At 43.9% G+C, this 22,376-nt stretch overlaps 1 protein-coding gene across 2 annotated transcripts; it reads right to left on the bottom strand.

Annotated features, from left to right (window-relative positions):
• Positions 1-13,223: 13,223 nt before the first annotated feature.
• Positions 13,224-19,162, bottom strand: LOC148439495 (uncharacterized). Of its 2 annotated transcripts, none has more exons than XM_088464670.1 (3): positions 19,077-19,162; positions 18,660-18,930; positions 13,224-17,664 (listed from the first exon to the last, which is right to left on the bottom strand). In XM_088464670.1, the coding sequence occupies exons 2-3, from the start codon at positions 18,862-18,864 to the stop codon at positions 16,922-16,924; spliced, it is 948 nt and encodes a 315-aa protein (XP_088320796.1). In that variant the 5' UTR covers positions 18,865-18,930; positions 19,077-19,162; the 3' UTR covers positions 13,224-16,921. The 2 variants fall into 2 exon arrangements, with proteins under 2 accessions (XP_088320796.1, XP_088320797.1); XM_088464671.1 differs by having other exon boundaries at positions 13,224-17,661.
• Between the last annotated feature and the right edge of the window lie 3,214 nt (positions 19,163-22,376).

Genomic DNA, 22,376 nt, shown 5'->3' with positions numbered 1-22,376 from the left:
AATTTGTCGGCCGCGGGAGTGCGCAATTTTATCGTTCAGAGCCTACTATCCATTAGCAGATAAATTGAACGACTGAACGAAAAAAAGTTCATCTTTCAAATTTATCTGCTAATGGATAGGCCCCTTAAAGGAAAGGGCGAGGTGTGGGGGGAATGAGGGGGAGGGTGATATATAATAATATAATGGTCAGTAATCGGGAAATATAATTAATTGAAAAAAAAATCTACAAATGTAAGTAAAGCCCATAATGTGGTGTAATGGGTACAAGGACCTGTGTATAATGTGGTGTAATGGGTACAAGGACCTGTGTATAACGTGGTGTAATGGGTACAAGGACCTGTGTATGATGTGGTGTAATGGGTATGAGGACCTGTGTATAATGTGGTGTAATGGGTACGAGGACCTGTGTATAACGTGGTGTAACGGGTACAAGGACCTGTGTATAATGTGGTGTAATGGGTACAAGGACCTGTGTATAATGTGGTGTAATGGGTACAAGGACCTGTGTATAATGTGGTGTAATGGGTACAAGGACCTGTGTATAATGTGGTGTAATGGGTACGAGGACCTGTGTATAATGTGGTGTAATGGGTACAAGGACCTGTGTGTAATGTGGTGTAATGGGTACGAGGACCTGTGTATAATGTGGTGTAATGGGTACAAGGACCTGTGTATAATGTGGTGTAATAGGTACGAGGACCTGTGTATAATGTGGTGTAATGGGTACAAGGACCTGTGTATAATGTGGTGTAATAGGTACAAGGATCTGTGTATAATGTGGTGTAATGGGTACAAGGACCTGTGTATAATGTGGTGTAATGGGTACAAGGACCTGTGTATTATGTGGTGTAATGGGTACGAGGACCTGTGTATAACGTGGTGTAACGGGTACAAGGACCTGTGTATAATGTGGTGTAATAGGTACAAGGACCTGTGTATAATGTGGTGTAATGGGTACAAGGACCTGTGTATAATGTGGTGTAATGGGTACAAGGACCTGTGTATAATGTGGTGTAATGGGTACGAGGACCTGTGTATAATGTGGTGTAATGGGTACAAGGACCTGTGTGTAATGTGGTGTAATGGGTACGAGGACCTGTGTATAATGTGGTGTAATGGGTACAAGGACCTGTGTATAATGTGGTGTAATAGGTACGAGGACCTGTGTATAATGTGGTGTAATGGGTACAAGGACCTGTGTATAATGTGGTGTAATAGGTACAAGGATCTGTGTATAATGTGGTGTAATGGGTACAAGGACCTGTGTATAATGTGGTGTAATGGGTACAAGGACCTGTGTATAATGTGGTGTAATGGGTACAAGGACCTGTGTATAATGTGGTGTAATGGGTACAAGGACCTGTGTATAATGTGGTGTAATGGGTACGAGGACCTGTGTATAATGTGGTGTAATGGGTACAAGGACCTGTGTATAATGTGTTGTAATGGGTACTATGTGTATAATGTGGTGTAATGGGTACGAGGACCTGTGTATAATGTGGTGTAATGTGTACAAGGACCTGTGTGTAATGCGGTGTAATGGGTACGAGGACCTGTGTATAATGTGGGGTAATGGGTACAAGGACCTGTGTATAATGTGGTGTAATGGGTAGGAGGACCTGTGTATAAGTTGGTCTAATGGGTACGAGGACCTGTGTATAATGTGGTGTAATGGGTACGAGGACCTGTGTATAATGTGGTGTAATGGGTACAAGGACCTGTGTATAATCTGGTGTAATGGGTACAAGGACCTGTGTATAATGTGGTGTAATGGGTACGAGGACCTGTGTATAATGTGGTGTAATGGGTACAAGGACCTGTGTATAATGTGGTGTAATGGGTACTATGTGTATAATGTGGTGTAATGGGTACGAGGACCTGTGTATAATGTGGTGTAATGTGTACAAGGACCTGTGTGTAATGCGGTGTAATGGGTACGAGGACCTGTGTATAATGTGGGGTAATGGGTACAAGGACCTGTGTATAATGTGGTGTAATGGGTAGGAGGACCTGTGTATAATGTGGTGTAATGGGTACGAGGACCTGTGTATAATGTGGTGTAATGGGTACAAGGACCTGTGTATAATCTGGTGTAATGGGTACAAGGACCTGTGTATAATGTGGTGTAATGGGTACGAGGACCTGTGTATAATGTGGTGTAATGGGTACAAGGACCTGTGTATAATGTGGTGTAATGGGTACTATGTGTATAATGTGGTGTAATGGGTACGAGGACCTGTGTATAATGTGGTGTAATGTGTACAAGGACCTGTGTGTAATGCGGTGTAATGGGTACGAGGACCTGTGTATAATGTGGGGTAATGGGTACAAGGACCTGTGTATAATGTGGTGTAATGGGTAGGAGGACCTGTGTATAAGTTGGTCTAATGGGTATGAGGACCTGTGTATAATGTGGTGTAATGGGTACGAGGACCTGTGTATAATGTGGTGTAATGGGTACGAGGACCTGTGTGTAATGTGGTGTAATGGGTACGAGGACCCGTGTATAATGTGGTGTAATGGGTACAAGGACCTGCGTATAATGTGGTGTAATTGGTACGAGGACCTGCGTATAGTGTGGTGTAATGGGTACGAGGACCTGTGTATAGTGTGGTGTAATGGGTATGAGGACCTGTGTATAGTGTGGTGTAATGGGTACGAGGACCTGTGTATGGTGTGGTGTAACGGGTACGAGGACCTGTGTATAAATGTGGTGTAACGGGTACAGGTGGGTACGAGGACCTGCGTATAATGTGGTGTAATGGGTACGAGGACCTGTGTATAATGTGGTGTAATGGGTACGAGGACCTGTGTATAATGTGGTGTAATGGGTACGAGGACCTGTGTATAATGTGGTGTAATGGGTACGAGGACCCGTGTATGATGTGGTGTAATGGGTACGAGGACCCGTGTATAATGTGGTGTAATGGGTACGAGGACCCGTGTATAAAGTGGTGTAATGGGTACGAGGACCCGTGTATAAAGTGGTGTAGTGGGTACGAGGACCCGTGTATAATGTGGTGTAGTGGGTACGAGGACCCGTGTATAATGTGGTGTAATGGGTACGAGGACCCGTGTGTAATGTGGTGTAATGGGTACGAGGACCCGTGTGTAATGGGTACGAGGACCTGCGTATAGTGTGGTATAATGGGTACGAGGACCTGCGTATAGTGTGGTGTAATGGGTACGAGGACCTGCGTATAGTGTGGTGTAATGGGTACGAGGACCTGTGTATAATGTGGTGAATTGGGTACGAGGACTTGTGTATAATGTGGTGTAATGGGTAAGGACCTGTGTATAGTGTGGTGTAATGGGTACGAGGACCTGCGTATAGTGTGGTGTAATGGGTACGAGGACCTGTGTATAATGTGGTGAATTGTGTACGAGGACTTGTGTATAATGTGGTGTAATGGGTAAGGACCTGTGTATAGTGTGGTGTAATGGGTACGAGAACCCGTGTATGATGTGGTGTAATGGGTACGAGGACCTGTGTGTAATGTGGTGTAATAGGTACGAGGACCTGTGTATAATGTGGTGTAATGGGTACAAGCACCTGTGTATAATGTGGTGTAATGGGTACGTGGACCTGCGTATAATTTGGTGTAATGGGTACGAGGACCTGTGTATGATGTGGTGTTATGGGTACGAGGACCTGTGTATAAGTTGGTGTAATGGGTACAAGGACCTGCGTATAGTGTGGTGTAATGGGTATGAGGACCTGTGTATAATGTGGTGTAATGGTTAAGGACCTGTGTATAAGCCTGTCTGGGTCACAGCGTCTTCCTATGTCAGTAATGTGTATCTGCTCTATGTCAGTCATACAGATATAATAGGACAATACCACCTTATACAGGGACACATGTAGCTGCCCCTCTGCACATTCCCCACCTTTAGTTACAGGACTGGAGGAAGTTACATTATTGCTGGAACCATGTATGGTAAATCACATTTTCTCACATGATAACGTTAATAACTAGTGTTACAGATGTTTGTATTATAGTAGGGATTGGACATAAGGAGAACATAGTGTCAGTGTAATTAGCATTCATTACACAACATTGTTTAGGCCTAAGCACTGATCCCGGAACATCGATGGTTTCCGATGTTATCACACAAGACTCCTCGTCGTCTCCTCAGGGCTGGCTGAGCTGACTCCTCCTGTTACTAATAGTGGTGGACTGGCTGCTGCTGTGCTTCATGCTCTGCAGTGATCACACATTGCTCCGCGACCCATGTGACTGCCCTGACAGACTGAGAGCATAACCAATCATCCGGGCACTCAGTCATTGGCAGGCAGTGATACGCTGAGTGCCACCCTCACGTCATAGACACAGTGACAGGCTCAGAGTGACTGCCCGCCACCCAAGATCCCTGCTCCTGTGCTGCATGCCTGACTGATAATCCTCTGCATTAGGCAGGGAGAGGCCACAGGAGCGAGTTACAGTGACCCAACATTGGTACAACACTATTGTGAGGAAACATCGGAACCTCACCATCTTTGGATAAACCATTAACCACTAAAAACAAACCAATCAACTCCCATCATTACCTTATAGCTGACCATAGTGTTATAGCCACTCAGCTATATTTGGTGAGGTAAAGCCTTTAGGTCCATTCATGGCTCATTTGGTTTCCATCATGTTTTTTTTTTTTTTTTTTTTTATAAACCTTTTTTTATTGGTATCCAAAATACAATGCAAAGAAAAAAAAAACATGGAGATTAGTCAACATAATGGGTAATATACATTAAAAAAAGAATATTTTTTTACTAGAAACACAGTAGTATAAACAAAATACACCAGTATATAATTAAAGTAATAACAATCATTGCAAATCATACAATATGGAGTATTAGTGGCGTATGATGAAAATCGAAAGAAGGTTTAGTATTATCCTCTATCTCACACTCCATAGCAACCATAAAAATAAGGTGCAAATACCAATATTTCAACATTAAAAAAAGAGGGACAAATAAAAATAAGGGAAAAAATGAGAGAGAGAGAAATTGAAGAAACTTTATATTGTTACTTTACTATAGATACAAATGGCATAGAAAGAGATTATCATTTGGTTGTTAAGAAATATTCCATAGACAAAAAACTTACGGTTTCACATGTCCCATTAAACTTCAAAAAGCAATAAAATTACGATCATTAAGGCTGACGCCTTAATGGACGTGTTCCTTGCGTAATACAGATATGGTATGCCATCACACCATGTGGTTAACTGCAGATGCAGCACTCTCTTCCCTAGCCCTTCCCCATGAGGCCATGGCCTTTTTTTCAGGTGCACTATCTAATGTCTCTATTTATAAAATGGTGGAGGGAGGGCACCAATGCTCTATCTGGCAAAGGGAACCAAGAAGTTTAGTTAAGGCTCTGGTGTATTCCAATGAGCACACAATTCTGTGAATTAGCAGCTCCACCATTTTGTGACTGACAGCAATCTCATTCTGTGAGAGTGCTGAATCTGCCATTAACCACAGGGTGTGTTATAACGTAATTAGCCCTTTGTACAATCCTTCCTATACCTTCTAAACCTTTATACGCTCCTGCCTATACCTTCTAAAATTGTCGCTATTTGCGTACGCAGTCATACAGTAAATTAATGCCTTCAGACTTTGAAATGTGTTTCCAACGCACAAAGGATATTATTCAACATAAAAACAGTAGGATACACGCTGTGATCTAAAGACAATTTAGGGCAAAGAAATTATACAGACCCAAGGTACAGCTATACATACGCACGCGCACTGGGACAAGTTACCGGCATCAACAAGAAACCTCCGTCAACAGCATCAGCATGAAGACTCTAGATTGGAGTCTGTATGCACATTTATACCCTTACAGGGATAAGCAATACAATAGGCAAGTTTGGCATGATTCCATTGCTTCTCCGTCACGGTGCTTCTGTTACAGGACATTTAACAGGTCGATTCAAATGGACACAGATCAGCCTCCGACAGCCTTTTGTCTCCTTTTTCCTGCCGCATGCAAATCTAAGCTGCTAACATTACAAAGTACATTTTAGTGCTTTAACTCTCTACAGTCCATAAGTTGAGAACGCATGTTGCAATCTTCTCCCCCAATGACACCGGATAGCTGTTGAGACAGAGTAGATCAGTACAACACCAAACATGGTTAGCTTATCATGTACTAAACCTTAGATCTAAAATAGTCTTTATTTCACAACATTAGTAATAAATGAATAAACCTTGAATATTTCACTTTGAAGCTATGGAACCTTTTATGTGAGTGTGCAGTGTGTAAGTATGGGGTTTGGGAAAAGACGCTAGTTAGATTTATGTAGTGAGGACTTTATACTTGGGGCAGATGTGTACGCATGAAGCTAATAAACAGCGTTCGCATACAGGATATTATGCATTCGCTAAAGTGCGTATTTTTAATGTGTGTATGGGGTATGGTGAAATATGCGATCGCTAATAATTGCATCGCCATTGTATTACCCAAGGAACACTTCCACTAATGCGTCAGCCTTAATGATCATAACTTCATTGCTTTTTAAAGTTTGAGTGGCAGAAATTCAATAGGTTTTGTGAAATTTCAGATCATGTCTAAGAAGCCCTAATGGGACATGTGAAACCGTAAGGTTTTCTTGTCTATGGAATTTCATTGCTTTTTTAAAATGTATTGGGACACCAATGTGTTTTCCACAAAGATACAATCAATAGTCACCAAATCAAATTGGACTTGATAGTTCCAAATGGCTGGATACCACTGATATAGCACTAGAAAGAGGTACCGCTGGATCTTCCTTCTTGTAACACCATAAACATGGAGAAATATAAGGAGAGAGTAAAATAATAGTGCAGTATGCCCTGAAAACGATGGTTTTAATAACAGATGTACACTTACAGGAAATATATGAATAAAAAGCATGTAACAAATCCAATGAGTGACTGCGCCCAGCATCCACGTCAGTGTGTAGATATCAATCCCAGATGTAGCCAGGGAATAGTAAGTTCATCACTCCGGATGTGGCGATCCACTGTGATGAAATACACATAGACCGGTGACAGGTGCCGCAGTAAGTCCAAGAGGTGAGCCTCGGGGATACAACTTATTACTCAATACTTTAATAAAGGAACGATCATAATTTGTAGGGGCATAAATATCACATAAAGTGTAAAGAACACCAGAAAGCGTAATCTGAGGAATAACAAATCGGGCATTTAGGTCAGATATCTGCTTTTCAACTACAAATGGGAGCCCTTTCCGTATAAGAATAGCAACTCCACGCGCTTTAGAGGTATACGATGAAAAAGCTACAACCCGTTGTCGCAACACAGATAATTTCACATGTTCCAAATCTGTCAGGTGTGTTTCCTGTAAAAAAGATTTATCGGCTTTTTTCAAATTGAGATATGAAGTTATTTTGTGACATTTCACAGGGGAATTGGGGCCTGATTCAGACCCGCTTGCGAGCGCATAGCATAGCGCTCGCAAGCGGGTCGATGGTGGCCCAGTGCACACGTGCGGTGCACAAGCCCCGTAGCGAGTGAGAACTTCACTCGCTACGGGGCTCGCAACAAAATGGGGCAGCTGTCGATGTTGATCGACAGCTCGCCCCATTTTGTGGGCGGGTCGGGGCTCGCCCCTACCCGCGGATAGGGAGGTAGGGACTCGCCCCATTTTGTAGGCGGGTAGTGGACTTCCTGCTCTATTACAGCAGGATTTCCACTCGGCATTGAGAGTGCTGAGACTCTACCTTAGGGTCTCCTCGCAATGCCGATGGTCGTGATAATCGCAACCATCTCCAGCCCGCTCTCACAAGCTGTGGGTGGGCACCCACAGCTTAGCGAGTGGGCAGGAGAAAAAAATAAATAAAAATCCCGCCCTGATTCAGAGCGAGCACTAGCAAACAGCGAGCGCCTCTGAATCAGGCTCTTAATGCCTTGGACATTCCAAGAACACACTCTAATATTATTCAATATTTAGGGAGTTTAGAGAAAATAGCGCAGACATCCCACCCAAAAAAGCACACCATCGCATTGCTATAGAACAAAAAACATCGATTTTATTAGTTGTAACATCTCCCCAATCTTGGAAAAAAGATGAAAACAGAATAAAAAAAAGGAAAAGGAACCAGAGAAAAAAAAAGGAAAAAATGTAAATAAAACAGAAATAATCCACGGTATGAATACAGTTAGAGACATATGAGAACAAGGAAGAGCCGCGCCCCCCCGTAATAATGTTGATAAAAATATATAGAGCAGTGGTGTCAAACTCGGGCCCTTCAGCTGCAATGGAACTACACATCCCAGCATGCACTGTCAGAGTTTTGCTATTAGGACTTGCTAAAATTGTGGCAGGGCATGCTGGGATATATAGTCCCACAGCAGCTGGAGGGCCCGAGTTTGACACCACTGATATAGAGTATAAGAAAGAAATATATACATAGGCATATCAATATCAGATGTACAAATAATAATATGCCGGAATATTTCTAACATGAAAAGCACAAAAGTCTAAAGAGAAAAATCGGTTAGAATTAAACCAATTTTAAATATGCTGCAAAGTTCCAACAATGATATCCCAGGGCAGCAACATAAAAGTGCAATAATATAGAAACACCATCATCGGAAAACACACAACAGAATCAAAGTATTAATTGTATTAGAGCAAAGCAGTATCTGAGAGTCCAGTACAAGAATCTGACAATAAGCAGAAAATGATATTTAGTAGGTATATAAAGGAAATCTATCAGTCAGGATTAGCCATGCGCTCTTCCTCCTCCTCTTCCATGTATGCTCGGGCATCGGCGGGCACAGTAAAGTCTTTAAAATCTTTACCTTGCAAGATTCTGAGCTTAGCGAGATAAAGAAGAGCGAATTTCCTCTGTGTCTGGACAAGCTTTGAGCAGATAGGGTTCATCTCCTTGCAGGCCCTAGTGACTTCGGCCGATTAGTCTAGAAAAATGAGCAGGCGATGGTCATTCCACATGGATCCTGTCCATCTTACGAGCAGCAGACCAAAAAGTCATTTTATGAGGAGTTCAAGCAACAAAGTATCACTGTGCGTGGGCGTGAGGAATCGGAGAAAGATCCTAAACTGTGCACCCTTTCAACAGTAAAGTCAGGTATAACATCAGCAACTCCCAAAATCTGTGGTAGATCAGAGGGTAGGAATTTGATGAGGTCAGGGCCCCTCAGACTTTCTGGAAGGCCTACCTCACGCAAATTATTCGGGCGGGAATGATTTTCCAAGTCATCTACTTTGCCGATCAGCTGGTAGCTGGATTTTTGCATGGACGCTGCCTGTTGTTTCAATTCGAAGATATCTTGTTCATTCTCACTAATCTTCTGTTCGTTAGATACCGGTGGAATCAAGTTGGGATTTTACCTCTTTCAGAGCTGCCACAGACGTAGCAGACTGCTGTTGCATAATTGGGGCCATTGTATCCTTAATTGCTCTCACCATGTCTTCATAGACTAATGGAAATGCAGGGGAGCATCTGCTTGGGGCAGGGTGGAGAGTGGTGAGTTAGTGGTACTTAGAGGACGTCTGAGAAGGCTGAGAGGACATCACGACTAGCGATGAAGGCTCTGCAGGGATAGCAATATCTCCACGTTTACCCGATTTGTTTCTGAGGGTTTTTCATGGGGTAGGGGCGATTAGGAATTTCCCCATGTCCCGTATTGATAATTAGGAATGTACTATATAGATTATGAGCACCACTAGTAGCAGATGAGGTGTAATAAAGCAAAACAATAGTAGTTCCGATAAATAGGCAAGAAATAGTTCAGGATGGATACCCTTGCGCACAGAGTATGTGTTTGTGTAACTAAGGTAAGTGCTTCTGCCATGAGTGGGGATACTAGAAAATTGGGTTGTGTAGCGCTCAGACATATTGCTAAGTGGTATTGTTATAAATGATTGGGTGATGTGTAAAAGAAGAATGGACCCAAAATGTTGTAAGATACAGTAATAGTTTACTGGTCTCAATAGACAGCAGCAGTACACAGAATATTGGTTATGTACAGAGAGATGTAGCAATAATAGATGTGGGTTGGTTGGTATGATCAAATATTATAATGTGCACAATGACACAAGTGGGGCTATCTCGGACATGCAGGATGCAGCAAAACAAAACAAGTCAATGTGGCATGTCCAGTAACAATGGTAGTGTGGTAAAGTGGAAGGTGGTAGTGGGTATTATCAGTACCCGGAATGGTCTATTCCGGTATTCAGAGAGTCCAATACGTGGTTAAGCAGAGTGTAATTTCCACCTAGTGTTGCGGTCTTTTTAGAGTTAGGGGCAGCGTCCAGCTTACCTGTCTGGTCGTCCTGGTTATGCGTGGTCAGTGCCTGGATACCTGTGGATGTGTAGCAGAGAGACGTGGGCACGGGTGGCCTTGTGTGGTAACCGTGTGATGTTGATCTTGCACAATGGGGACCTTCAGGAGATGCTTCCTCCGGCAGTTGAAATGTAGCCTGACCGTGGTGTATCCATCCTTCTTGTCTGTAACATCCAGGTACGTTCCTGGCACGGTGTGATGAGGCATGATTCCCCAATCCTGGGGTTTTGCGGGTTGATTCCTGCTGGGTGGTGCTCTGCGTTGATATCGGCTCAGACCGGTCGGTAGCACAGCCCGCTGTGGGTGTGGGTGTTCATGCTAGCTGTGGTATAGTGTAGTGTTTGGTATAGAAGATGTGGATGCAACTCCAACACGTTTCTGCCCAGTGCGGGCCTTCCTCAGGGAGTATGAGTGCATACTGGACATTGTCACATTGACTTGTTTTGTTTTGCTGCATCCTGCATGTCCGAGATAGCCCCACTTGTGTCATTGTGCACATTACAATATTTGTTCATACCAACCAACCCACCAGGGACGGTTCTAGGGTTTGGCTAACTGGGCCGTCGTCCGGAGCACCGATCCCTGGAGGGCGGCACTGAGTCAAAATATAAAAAAAAAGGTCTTTGTCTTTGTTTATTGGCGGGCAGTGCTGAGCCCTGCGCACTCAGCTCAGATGCTGCCCGGCTGTGCGCGGCACCTTGGTGTGACGTCAGAGGTCACGCAGCATCGCGCAGTGCAGCACAATGCAGCCTGTCTTCCTTCAGCCATGCCCGCAACAATCTTAAGTGAAGGAGGATGGAGCAGCATTGCTGAGGGGGCTAGTGTGGTGTCAGGCAGCCAGCCCTGGCCCCTGTGAAAATAAAAGCCTCTGACACAAAAATAAAAGTGCCAGGGCCAAACTATTCAGGAGGAGGGAAGGAGCCCTGCTGCACCCCCCCAGGAAAGGAGCCCTGCTGCACCCCCACCCCAGGAAAGGAGTCCTGCTGCACCACCACCCCAGGAAAGGAGCCTGCTGCACCCCCACCCCAGGAAAGGAGCCCTGCTGCACCACCACCCCAGGAAAGGAGCCCTGCTGCACCCCCACCCCAGGAAAGGAGCCCTGCTGCTGCATCACCACCCCAGGAAAGGAGCCCTGCTGCACCCCCACCCCAGGAAAGGAGCCCTGCTGCACCCCCACCCCTAGAAAGGAGCCCTGCTGCATCCCCACCCCAGGAAAGGAGCCCTGCTGCACCCCCACCCCAGGAAAGGAGCCCTGCTGCACCCCCACCCCAGGAAAGGAGCCCTGCTGCACCCCCCCAGGAAAGGAGCCCTGCTGCTGCATCACCAAGAAGCCTGCACCCCCACACAGTGCCTGCTGGAGCACCCCTTGCTGCCTGGTTGCTGGTTTGGAGGAGACTGGAGAGTTATACATGCGTTACTGGCCTAGGTGAGTTTCCTCTCTGAGGATGATGTACATTATATTTGCAAATTCATCATACGCCTGCTGTGCTGTGATATGGTGAAAAGGGTGGGCTGGGGACCTTTGCTGAAAGTAATTTATTCCTGTCGGAGGCTGGGGACAGGGTTGGCCATATATGTTAATATACTTCTGCTGCTGACTGTTGGGGCCCGGCCAGGGGCCATGAAAGATTTATTTTTTCCTGTGGGCCTGTGCTGGGCCATGAATAATGTTTATTTTATAGTACCTGTGGTGTTGGGGACCTCTGGCTGAGCCCTAACAATACAAAAATAAAAGTACATTCATGGCCCAGCAAAAGCCCAAAAGAAAAAAATATTTTACTTGACCAACTCAATGCCAGGGATCCCATGATTGAAAAAATGGCCCAGGATTGGCCTCCCTGTGGCGGCCATGACAGCAGGTCTTATCAGCTGCAGCTCATTATCCCCTACCCCACTGTGAAGGATACCACATTACACACGGGTCCTCGTACCCGTTACACCACATTACACACGGGTCCTCGTACCCGTTACACATTACACACGGATCCTCGTACCCGTTACACCACATTACACACGGGTCCTCGTACCCGTTACACCACATTACACACGGGTCCTCGTACCCGTTACACCACATTACACACGGGTCCTCGTACCCGTTACACCACATTACACACGGGTCCTCGTACCTGTTACACCACATTACACACGGGTCCTCGTACACACGAGTCCTCGTACCCATTACACCACATCATACACAGGTCCTCATACCCATTACACCACATTATACACAGGTCCTCGTACCCATTACACCACATTATACACAGGTCCTCGTACCCATTATACCACATTATACACGGGTCCTCGTACTCATTACACCACATTATACACGGGTCTTCGTACCCATTACACCACATTATACACGGGTCCTCGTACCCATTACACCACATTATACACGGGTCCTCGTACCCATTACACCACATTATACACGGGTCCTCGTACCCATTACACCACATTATACACGGGTCCTCGTACCCATTACACCACATTATACACGGGTCCTCGTACCCATTACACCACATTATACACAGGTCCTCGTACCCATTACACCACATTATACACAGGTCCTCGTACCCATTGCACCACATTATACACAGGTCCTCGTACCCATTACACCACATTATACACAGGTCCTTGTACCCATTACACCACATCATGGACTTTACTTACATTTGTAGTTTTTTTTCCCATGAATTATATTTATTGATTACTGACCATTATATTATTATGTATCACCTTCTCCCTCATTCCCCCCACACCCCACCTTTTCCTTTATACACAAGTTATAACTAAACACAGCAGTGAGGCAGAATTTTCTACATCAGAGTCATTTTATTGCAAGATTACAAGAATATAGTTTCCTTCTGTAGTAACACTTGGAATGTTATTTATTGAATATTTAATACTACAGATTACTATAATATTGTGTGAATGCGGCAAGAAAAGCAGATTATAAAATGAGCAGCTGCTGTATCCTGCAAACCTGGGGGCAGACACACAAGCAGCATATAATGTGGGTGGTGCTGGAAATCTGTAACTAAAAAGAGAATGGTAACAGCAGCACAGAGTATTTCAGTTAATGTAACTCCATTACAACTATGAGCAGACAAGACTGACATGGATACAGCTAGGTAACAGTACAGAGTAATGATGTGAGGCTCCCGGCATACTGGTGTAGTGACGCTGCGCTGTGCACCTGTATATAGATAACAGATCATACATCCAACGCTCAGAGATGTGCAGCATCCTGGCATTTTCCATCAGGTGGGGTCTGTACGTATTAGGAGCCATCCATGAGGAATAGCTGTCCTGGCTTTCTCTCTTTGGTATAATATGGTCCTTACATTAATGATGAGAGTAACATCCTGCACATAATAGTCCTGTAACGTCCAGTTACTCATACAGAGCAATTCCTGTTATTATTCATGGCTTGTGTACAATGTGTCATTTCTGTATTACTCATGTATTATAAGCTGCAGGATATGATACTCGCACAGTGCTGTCATTCCCTCCATGGCACACATACAATAGAGATGACATATTATCTAATACATATGTACTAACAAAATGCTGATATATACCATGATAGGAGGTAATAACAGGACAGGCCAGTGTATCCATGCAGGTGCCCATCAGAGAGCAAATCCCCAACACCAGAGCGGTGTCACAGTGACAGGAGACAGGAAAGAGGGGCACACGTGTAAGACAAAACCTTTCTTGTTTGGGTATGAGAAATGGACACTAAGACAGTCACAGTATAAAGGTACTAAGAGCAAAGTTAGGATAAAGCTAAAACACAAACAATAAAAAACTGCATAACAAGAACCTGAGAATACAAAGAGCTTGTGCAGCCCCAATATATATATATATATATATATATATATATACACACACATACATACATACACATACATACATACACACAGCGGGTAAATAAGTATTGCGCACATTAACATTTTTCTCAGGAAATATATCTGTAATGGGGCTATTGTAATGAAATTTTCACCAAATGTCAGCAACAACCCATGCAATCCACACATGCAAAGAAATCAAACCATAGATGTCCATAAATTAAGTTATGTGTAATAATATGAAATGACACAGGGAAAAAAGTATTGAACACATGAAGAAAGGGAGGTGCAAAAAGGCATGGAAAGCCAAGACACCAGCTGACATCTATCAGTAATTAGAAAGCAAACCTGCCTCTTGTCAGTGCAAATGAATATAAACTGGTTCAATCCCAACTGACCACCTATAAAAAGGTGTCTCATTATCAAGGTGTCACACAAGATATATCTCATTATGGGTAACCGCAAAGCACTCTCTGAAGACCTTTGCAAACTTATTGTTGCAAAACATAATGATGGCATTTGGTTAAAGAAGGATTTCTAAACTTCTGAATGTTCCATTGAGCACTGTTGGGGCCATAATCCGTAAGTGGAAAGAACATAAATTCACCATAAACACTGCCTTGATAAAGCAGCCTTCTGGCAAAACGTGCGTCGGCGTTTCCCAATTAGTCACCATTTACTATACAGTAATTTGACAGTATACCTTTGTCTATTGTTATAATAATCTGATTTAGAAGAGACAGTATATAGGATTGGGCTTAGAGCGAAAAAAATGACGTTTTGCGCAGTTGAGCCGGGATCATAAGAGAGGTCTGAACCTCCAAGATATATAAATAGATCCTGTGGACAGTACTAAAGAAAGTAACATATTGTCCACTAATAGTTACTGGGGAGACTGCCGACACTGAGTTACAGGAAATAAATCAGCAACGCGATAGATATATTGGTTGGATGTGAGAAAACATTTAGAAAGACAACAGACTGTCCCTTATTACATACTGTCCCTTATTACATACTGTCCATTATTACATACTGGGGACAGTGAGATACAAAGTTGTACATTCTGATAATATATCTGCAGTGTGACAGATCTTTTTATAGAAAACCACCTTATATCGTGCTCTCACTATAAACTGCAAAGGACCTATTATATTTATGTATACTCCAGCTACAATATCACATTACATAATTAGCTGTATAATACACTACGCTACCAGTGACATATATAAGTTTGATCACTGAGATAATTAAACAGCTATATACCGTATAGTATTTAGTAACAACGTTGATCTTATACATTGATAGTAAGATCAATAAACATTGGTAGATTATTATACTATATATGACTAGCAGTGACAGGGAATTCTAATCTATTTCTTATTATTTCACATTCTAACTACAAGCACGATCTATAATTATAACCAATATTTCACCTTTCCTTTTTTCTTGAACACATTTTTAATGATATAAATAAAGATGGATATATTTTAATACTTATTGACAGAAGAATAAACGGAATAACAATCCTTATAGTGCACCATATCATATACTCTACTTCTCTCTTTTTTGCTTCATATTATAACAAAGCTTGTATTGTCCTTTCTGTCACTACCAAATAATCTCCATCTCCTGACCCTGCACATTACTGGTGGTGTCACCACTGTGGGAGGTTCACAGTGCAGGACATACTGAGGACAATCTGTAAATGGCCATGGTGACAGATTAGTTATGTCCCTATATTACATCATGTGGTCTTGTTATTGCACAAATAGGCCAAAAACACAATACTAATCTAATACAGAGCTTCCCAAACTCCGCCATTACAGGCCAGGGTATAAGGATATCCATGCTTGAGTCCAAATGGTTAATAAAACTGACTGAGGCACTAAGTGACCTGTGCTCAAGCATGGATATCCTTAATACCCGGACTGTAATAGCGGAGTTTGGGAACGTCTGATCTGATAGAATAAGGAATATGAAAGCCATTACATGAGGAACCTGTTGGAGCCCTATGTTGGCGACATCTGTGTGGATATATAATAAAGTGTAATATATTAGTATATAGGGGCTGATTCAGCAGAGGACACAATGACGATAGTTACACAGTTAAAGCGAATGTTTGCCATCACGCCTGCGTATAAGTCACACTGCGCACACACAGCGATTACATTGCTATTACGGACGCACAGAGGAATACATCACTTAGTGAATGGCAGGGTGATAGCATTTGGGAGGAGGTAACACTGGGATGGACAGAAAACTGCAGGCGTGTCTATCCGTGTGATCGTCATGTCATGGGAGTGTATAAATTAATCGCTATGGCAGCTGCAGCATGAGACCTCTCTGCATGTCAGGAGAGCTGCAGTGTTTGTGGATGGTCAGACCTTATGTAAATGCTGTGTGACTGCTTGATGTGCGACAATGGTACCGATGAGAAGGCAGCAGTGGGCGTGGTTATGGCGGCTGTGCCTCGGCATTAGCATATATTAGCACCTGCAATCTGTAAGAGACTGCAGCTACATTGCTTCTGAAACAGGCCCATAGTGTGATGATGTAAATGTCATTTATCCTTCACTATGCAGGGACAGCAATCTAGACTAACATTGTATTTATGCTTCTTCTGATAATTCCCAAGTACTGCAAATACCGCTGCAATTTCTATATATATCTAGATGCTCATAAACATTGTTTTTCTCATGTGTGATGTCTCTGATGACTAAAAAGAGCAGATTTCTGTGTAAACCATTTCCCACACTCAAGAGCATGGAAATGGTTTCTCACCTGTGTGAATTCTCTGATGTTTCACAAGATTTGATTTTTGTGTAAAACATTTCCCACACTCAGAGCATGAAAAAGGCTTTTCACCTGTGTGACGTCTCTGATGTATAACAAGATATGATTTAAGTATAAAACATTTCCCACATTCAGAACATGGAAATAGATTCTTACCTGTGTGACGTCTCTGATGTGTAACAAGAGCTAATTTATGTTTAAAACATTTCCCACACTCAGAACATGGAAATGGTTTCTCACGTGTATGACTTCTCTGATGTGTAACAAGATTTGATTTCCATGTAAAACATTTCCCACACTCAGGACATGGAAATGGTTTCTCACCTGTGTGACATCTCTGATGTGTAACAAGATATGATTTACGTGCAAAATATTTCCCACACCCAGAACACAGAAAAGGCCTTTCAGCTTTGTGAACTCTCTTCTGATGTATAGAAAGACTGATCTGCTTGGTAAATCCTTTCCCACATTCAGAACATGACAATGGATTATCACCTGTGTGATCTGAGCTGGGATTATCAGGGGAACATTCCTCATGGTTAGAGGGAACAGATGATATATTTGCTTTATGAGATGCTGGATGCATAGTGGGGGTAATGGAGTTTTCTCCTGGAGAGTTCTGTGAGAAGTTATTATCGTCCAGGTCACAATCTAGAGATAATATGAGACGTCTCCCCAAGTTATTACTGCTGCTGTGTCCATCTGCTGGGAACAGAATAATTATATGGAATTAGCCTCTCTGCAGAACTATACCATACTGTGTAACTATAATAAGACGTGCCCGGCTGTACCCCTACATCTCATACTGTGTAACTATAATAAGACGTGCCCGGCTGTACCCCAACATCTCCTACTGTGTAACTATAATAAGATCTCCATCTCAGTATGTGTAACAGAGTGCAGGCATGGTCTATACATTATATCACACACAGGACATACTAGCTGTATCCTGCTGTGTCCTCACACTCTCCATATCTCCATCTCAGTATGTGTAACAGAGTGCAGGCATGGTCCATACATTATATCACACACAGGACATACTAGCTGCACCCTGCTATGTCCTCACACTTTCCGGATCTCCATCTCAGTATGCGTAACAAAGTGCAGGCATGGTCTATACCAGGGATTCCCAACCACTGTCCTCAAGGCAACTAACAGTCCAGGTTTTAAGGCTAGCCACACTTGAGCATAGGTGACCTAATTAGTACCTCAATTATTTTGATTTAACCATCTGTGCTTAAGTATGGATATCACTAAAACCAGGACCGTTAGTGTGCCTCGAGGACTGAGGTTGGGAATCACTGGACTATACATTATATCACACACAGGTCATACTAGCAGCACCCTGCTGTGTCCTCACACTCTCTGGATCTCCATCTCAGTGTGTGTAACAGAGTGTAGGCATGGTCTATACATTATATCACACACAAGTCAAACTAGCTGCATTCTACTGTTATCACCATCTCAGTATCTGAGATACACCAGAGAGTGTGGGGAGGAGACTGGTCAGATCTCTGGGCTGGTAACATACAGTGACATGATGTGAGGGGGATAGCAGGAGAATCATAAAGGCTGATGGCTCCCGTCTTCCACACTGGGCAGATACATTTACTTCATTAGTTTGTACTGACAGAGGAGAGTGTAAGAGGAGACTTGACAAGGAGAATGTGACTATTCTGTAATAAGTGATTATTACTCACCTGTACTGATATCTTTAGGGATTTTGTCCTCCTTACACTGCTGATCACCCCACGGCTTATTATCAGTGTAATACGTCTCTTTTTCTTCCTCTGTATCTTCTGCCTTCATATCAGTCACATATGTCTCTTCTTCTCCCTCTGTATCGTCTGCCTTCATATCAGTCACATATGTCTCTTCTTCTCCCTCTGTATCGTCTGCCTTCATATCAGTCACATATGTCTATTCTTCTCCCTCTATATCTTCTACCTTAATATTAGCCTGAGCTGCACCCTAAACAAAATTTTTTTTTTAAAATAATGTTTGATTGCATTGAGATTACACAGTATAATATCAGTGTATAAGACACACACAGCATCTCTACAGATCATATAGTGACAGTCACTTTGGTATATTGGTGAGACCCTAAACCCATCTACCTGATGCTCCTGTGGGGTCCTGTGATTCTCCTCTGTACAATCTTGTGAATAAAGAGGATGGGGACATCTCTCTGTGTTATTTCTGTTACTGGGTCCATCTGTAGGAGACACACAGTGACTGAGTACATTGTATATATGTGATTATTATATTATGTGTATATAGGGAGCCCCCATACCTAATCTCCCCTGTACAATAAATGGCAGTGTCCTCTTACCCAGTGATGTGAGGGGCCGGTGATTCTCCATCATCACGTCCTTGTACAGACCCCTGTGTTCCTCTATATACTCCCCCTTCTGCATGGAGACATAGACAGTGACATCCTGACACCTTATAGGAACCTGACACACACAATGATACAGTCATCACCCAGACACATCCCCTGGTGTTACTGTATAATGTCCCATTCCCTGCAGTCGCCTCTCCAGTCATCACCCAGGCACATCCCCTGGTGTTACTGTATAATGTCCCATTCCCAGCAGTCACCTCCCCAGTCATCACCCAGACACATTCCCTGGTGTTACTGTATATTGTCCCATTCCCAGCAGTCACCTCTCCAGTCATCACCCAGACACATCCCCTGGTGTTACTGTATAATGTCCCATTCCCAGCAGTCACCTCCCCAGTCATCACCCAGACACATTCCCTGGTGTTACTGTATATTGTCCCATTCCCAGCAGTCACCTCTCCAGTCATCACCCAGACACATCCCCTGGTGTTACTGTATAATGTCCCATTCCCAGCAATCACCTCTCCAGTCATCACCCAGACACATCCCCTGGTTTTACTGTATAATGTCCCATTCCCAGCAGTCACCTCTCCAGTCAGCAGCTGAATGATCTCATTGGCGAGTTCCAGGATCTTCTGGTCATTGTGTCTCTCATGTATCAGTGAGTGAGGTGGAGGCACCGTGATGGGACTCTGGTTCCTGCTCAGTCCTCCTGACACATGGAGTCGGCTGCTGGGTGTCTCATGCACATCGGATGTCTTCTTCACTACTGTATAACCCTGTGTATTGGGGGAAACATCAATGGAAAGGTCAGTTAAACTCCATTTAAATTACACTGTTTATTCAGGTGTTCATTTTACATAATATACAAGAAAACTATATTTACAAATACTTGTCCTGTAACAATATTCTATATACAGTAAAATGAGTATATAGTATATCCTGCAGCTCCGACATGTTTGGGTCAGTGTAAACCTCATACTTGTGCAATGTACTAAATCCAAACTCCAGCCAGGACTGTGGGACTGATACTATATCTGAGACCGGCTCCCTGCTGCTCGGTTATTACTATAGATATAAGTGATGTCACTGTGACACTCCCAGATCCCCTCACCTCCCCAGTCATGTCCCTGTATTATTACTATAGATATAAGTGATGTCACTGTGACACCCCCAGATCCCCTCACCTCCCCAGTCATGTCCCTGTATTATTACTATAGATATAAGTGATGTCACTGTGACACCCCAGACCCTCTCACCTCCCCAGTCAGAAGATAGATGATCTCCAGAGTGAGATGTAAGATCCTCTCAGACCTGTGACTCCCGTCCTTGTCCATCCTCAATGAATCAGTGAGAATACAGAATGTGTGAGGTGTAATAAAGACTTTGGTTCCTCACAGCAGGACTATCTAGGAATAAATATAATAAATATCACAGGGAACACATGTAACAAAGTCAGACATGTAACACTGAGTGACCAGTAAGTCTCCCCTTTCCCCCCAGCCATAGAGCCCTGGTCAGTGTCTGTCAGAGGTTCCTGTGACCCAGCCCCATAAGGCTCCTCAGAGGCCGTCACACAACGCTGTACTGTATAAGGTTACACCAATGCTCCTCTCCTGGCCGGGGGTCTTATTGCTCCCAGACACAAACTGAGAGAATCTGTGACTATACTGAGGTCATACAGATAACAGGGGTGTGAGGGGGGAGTACACAGGAGAGCAGAAGGGGTGCAGATATGGGGAGAGAGTCTGTGACTATACTGAGGTCATACAGGTAACAGGGGTGTGAGGGGAGAGTACATAGGAGAGCAGAAGGGGTGCAGATATGGGGAGAGGGGAAGTAACGTAGGAATACAGAGCGCACAACAGGGGGTGTAACAGCTGTACAGAGGTGTCAGTAACACAGGGGAGGGGGAAGGGAACAGAAGAGGTTAGTAACACAGGGATAGGACAGCAGGCAGCCCAGGGGACACACAAAGGGTTACACAATACAGAATCCCATCAGTCACTCTGCACAAATGATGAAATGACAAATGACCGCACCTCAGATGTATGTTACATGTGTGACCAGCCTGCCGGCCGTGTGTGTGCAGCGTAGGGTGGGGTGAGACATGTCCTGGGGGATAATCAGTGACACTCTGAGGATCTGGGGACTGTCACAGCCACTGGCTGTCTCTGAGAGAGTCTCTATTGCTCAGGATAACAAGACGTCCTGACAGACAGTCTCAGCTCAGGGAGTGCAGCACTTTGTTACATGTCCTGTCTGTGTCCTTCTCACACATCCTTCCCCAGCTCCTGTTATGTATCATCTGGTATATACAGTACATACATGTTATACCTATTATGTGTTATTCCTCGACCACTCATTATTACTCTGCAGTTGCTGCTATAACAGGACACTACAGGCTGCTCCCTCTGTATAATAATAACAGGACACTACAGACTGCTCCCCCTGTATAACTACTAACAGGAATCCACAAGCTGCTCCCACTGTACAGTATTGCACCACATGCTGCTCTCCCTGTTTTGTAAGACAGTGCACGCTGCTCCCCCTGTATAGGACATCACAGGCCACTCCCTTTATAGTAGGACACCGCAGACCAGTTCCCTATATAGTAGGTCCTGTATAGTAGGACACTGCAGGCCACTCCTTCTGTATGGTAGGACACCACAGGTCACTCCCCCCTGTATAGTAGAACAGCTCAGGCCGCTTCCCTTGTAAAGAAAGACACCGTAGGCTACTCCTCCTGTATAGTAGGACACCACAGACTACCCTTCCTGCATAGTAGGACAAAACAGGCTGCATTTCCTTTATAGTAGGACACTGCAGGCCCCCCTTGTAGAGGACACCACAGGCTACACCCCTGTATAGTAGGACACCACAGGCTGCTCCTCTGTATAGTAGGACACCACAGGCCACTCCACCTGTATAGTAGGACACCACAGGCCACTCCACCTGTATAGTAGGACACCACAGGCTGCTATCCTTGAAAGAAAGACACCATAGGCTACTCGTCCTGTATAGTTGGACACCACAGCCTACCCTTCCTGCATACTAGGATACAACAGACTGC

The sequence above is a fragment of the Taudactylus pleione genome, unplaced genomic scaffold, assembly GCF_031769625.1.
Source record: "Taudactylus pleione unplaced genomic scaffold, aTauple2 ptg001746l, whole genome shotgun sequence".
Classification (NCBI taxonomy): Eukaryota; Metazoa; Chordata; class Amphibia; order Anura; family Myobatrachidae; genus Taudactylus; species Taudactylus pleione.
This window is presented reverse-complemented; position numbering and strand designations above follow the sequence as displayed.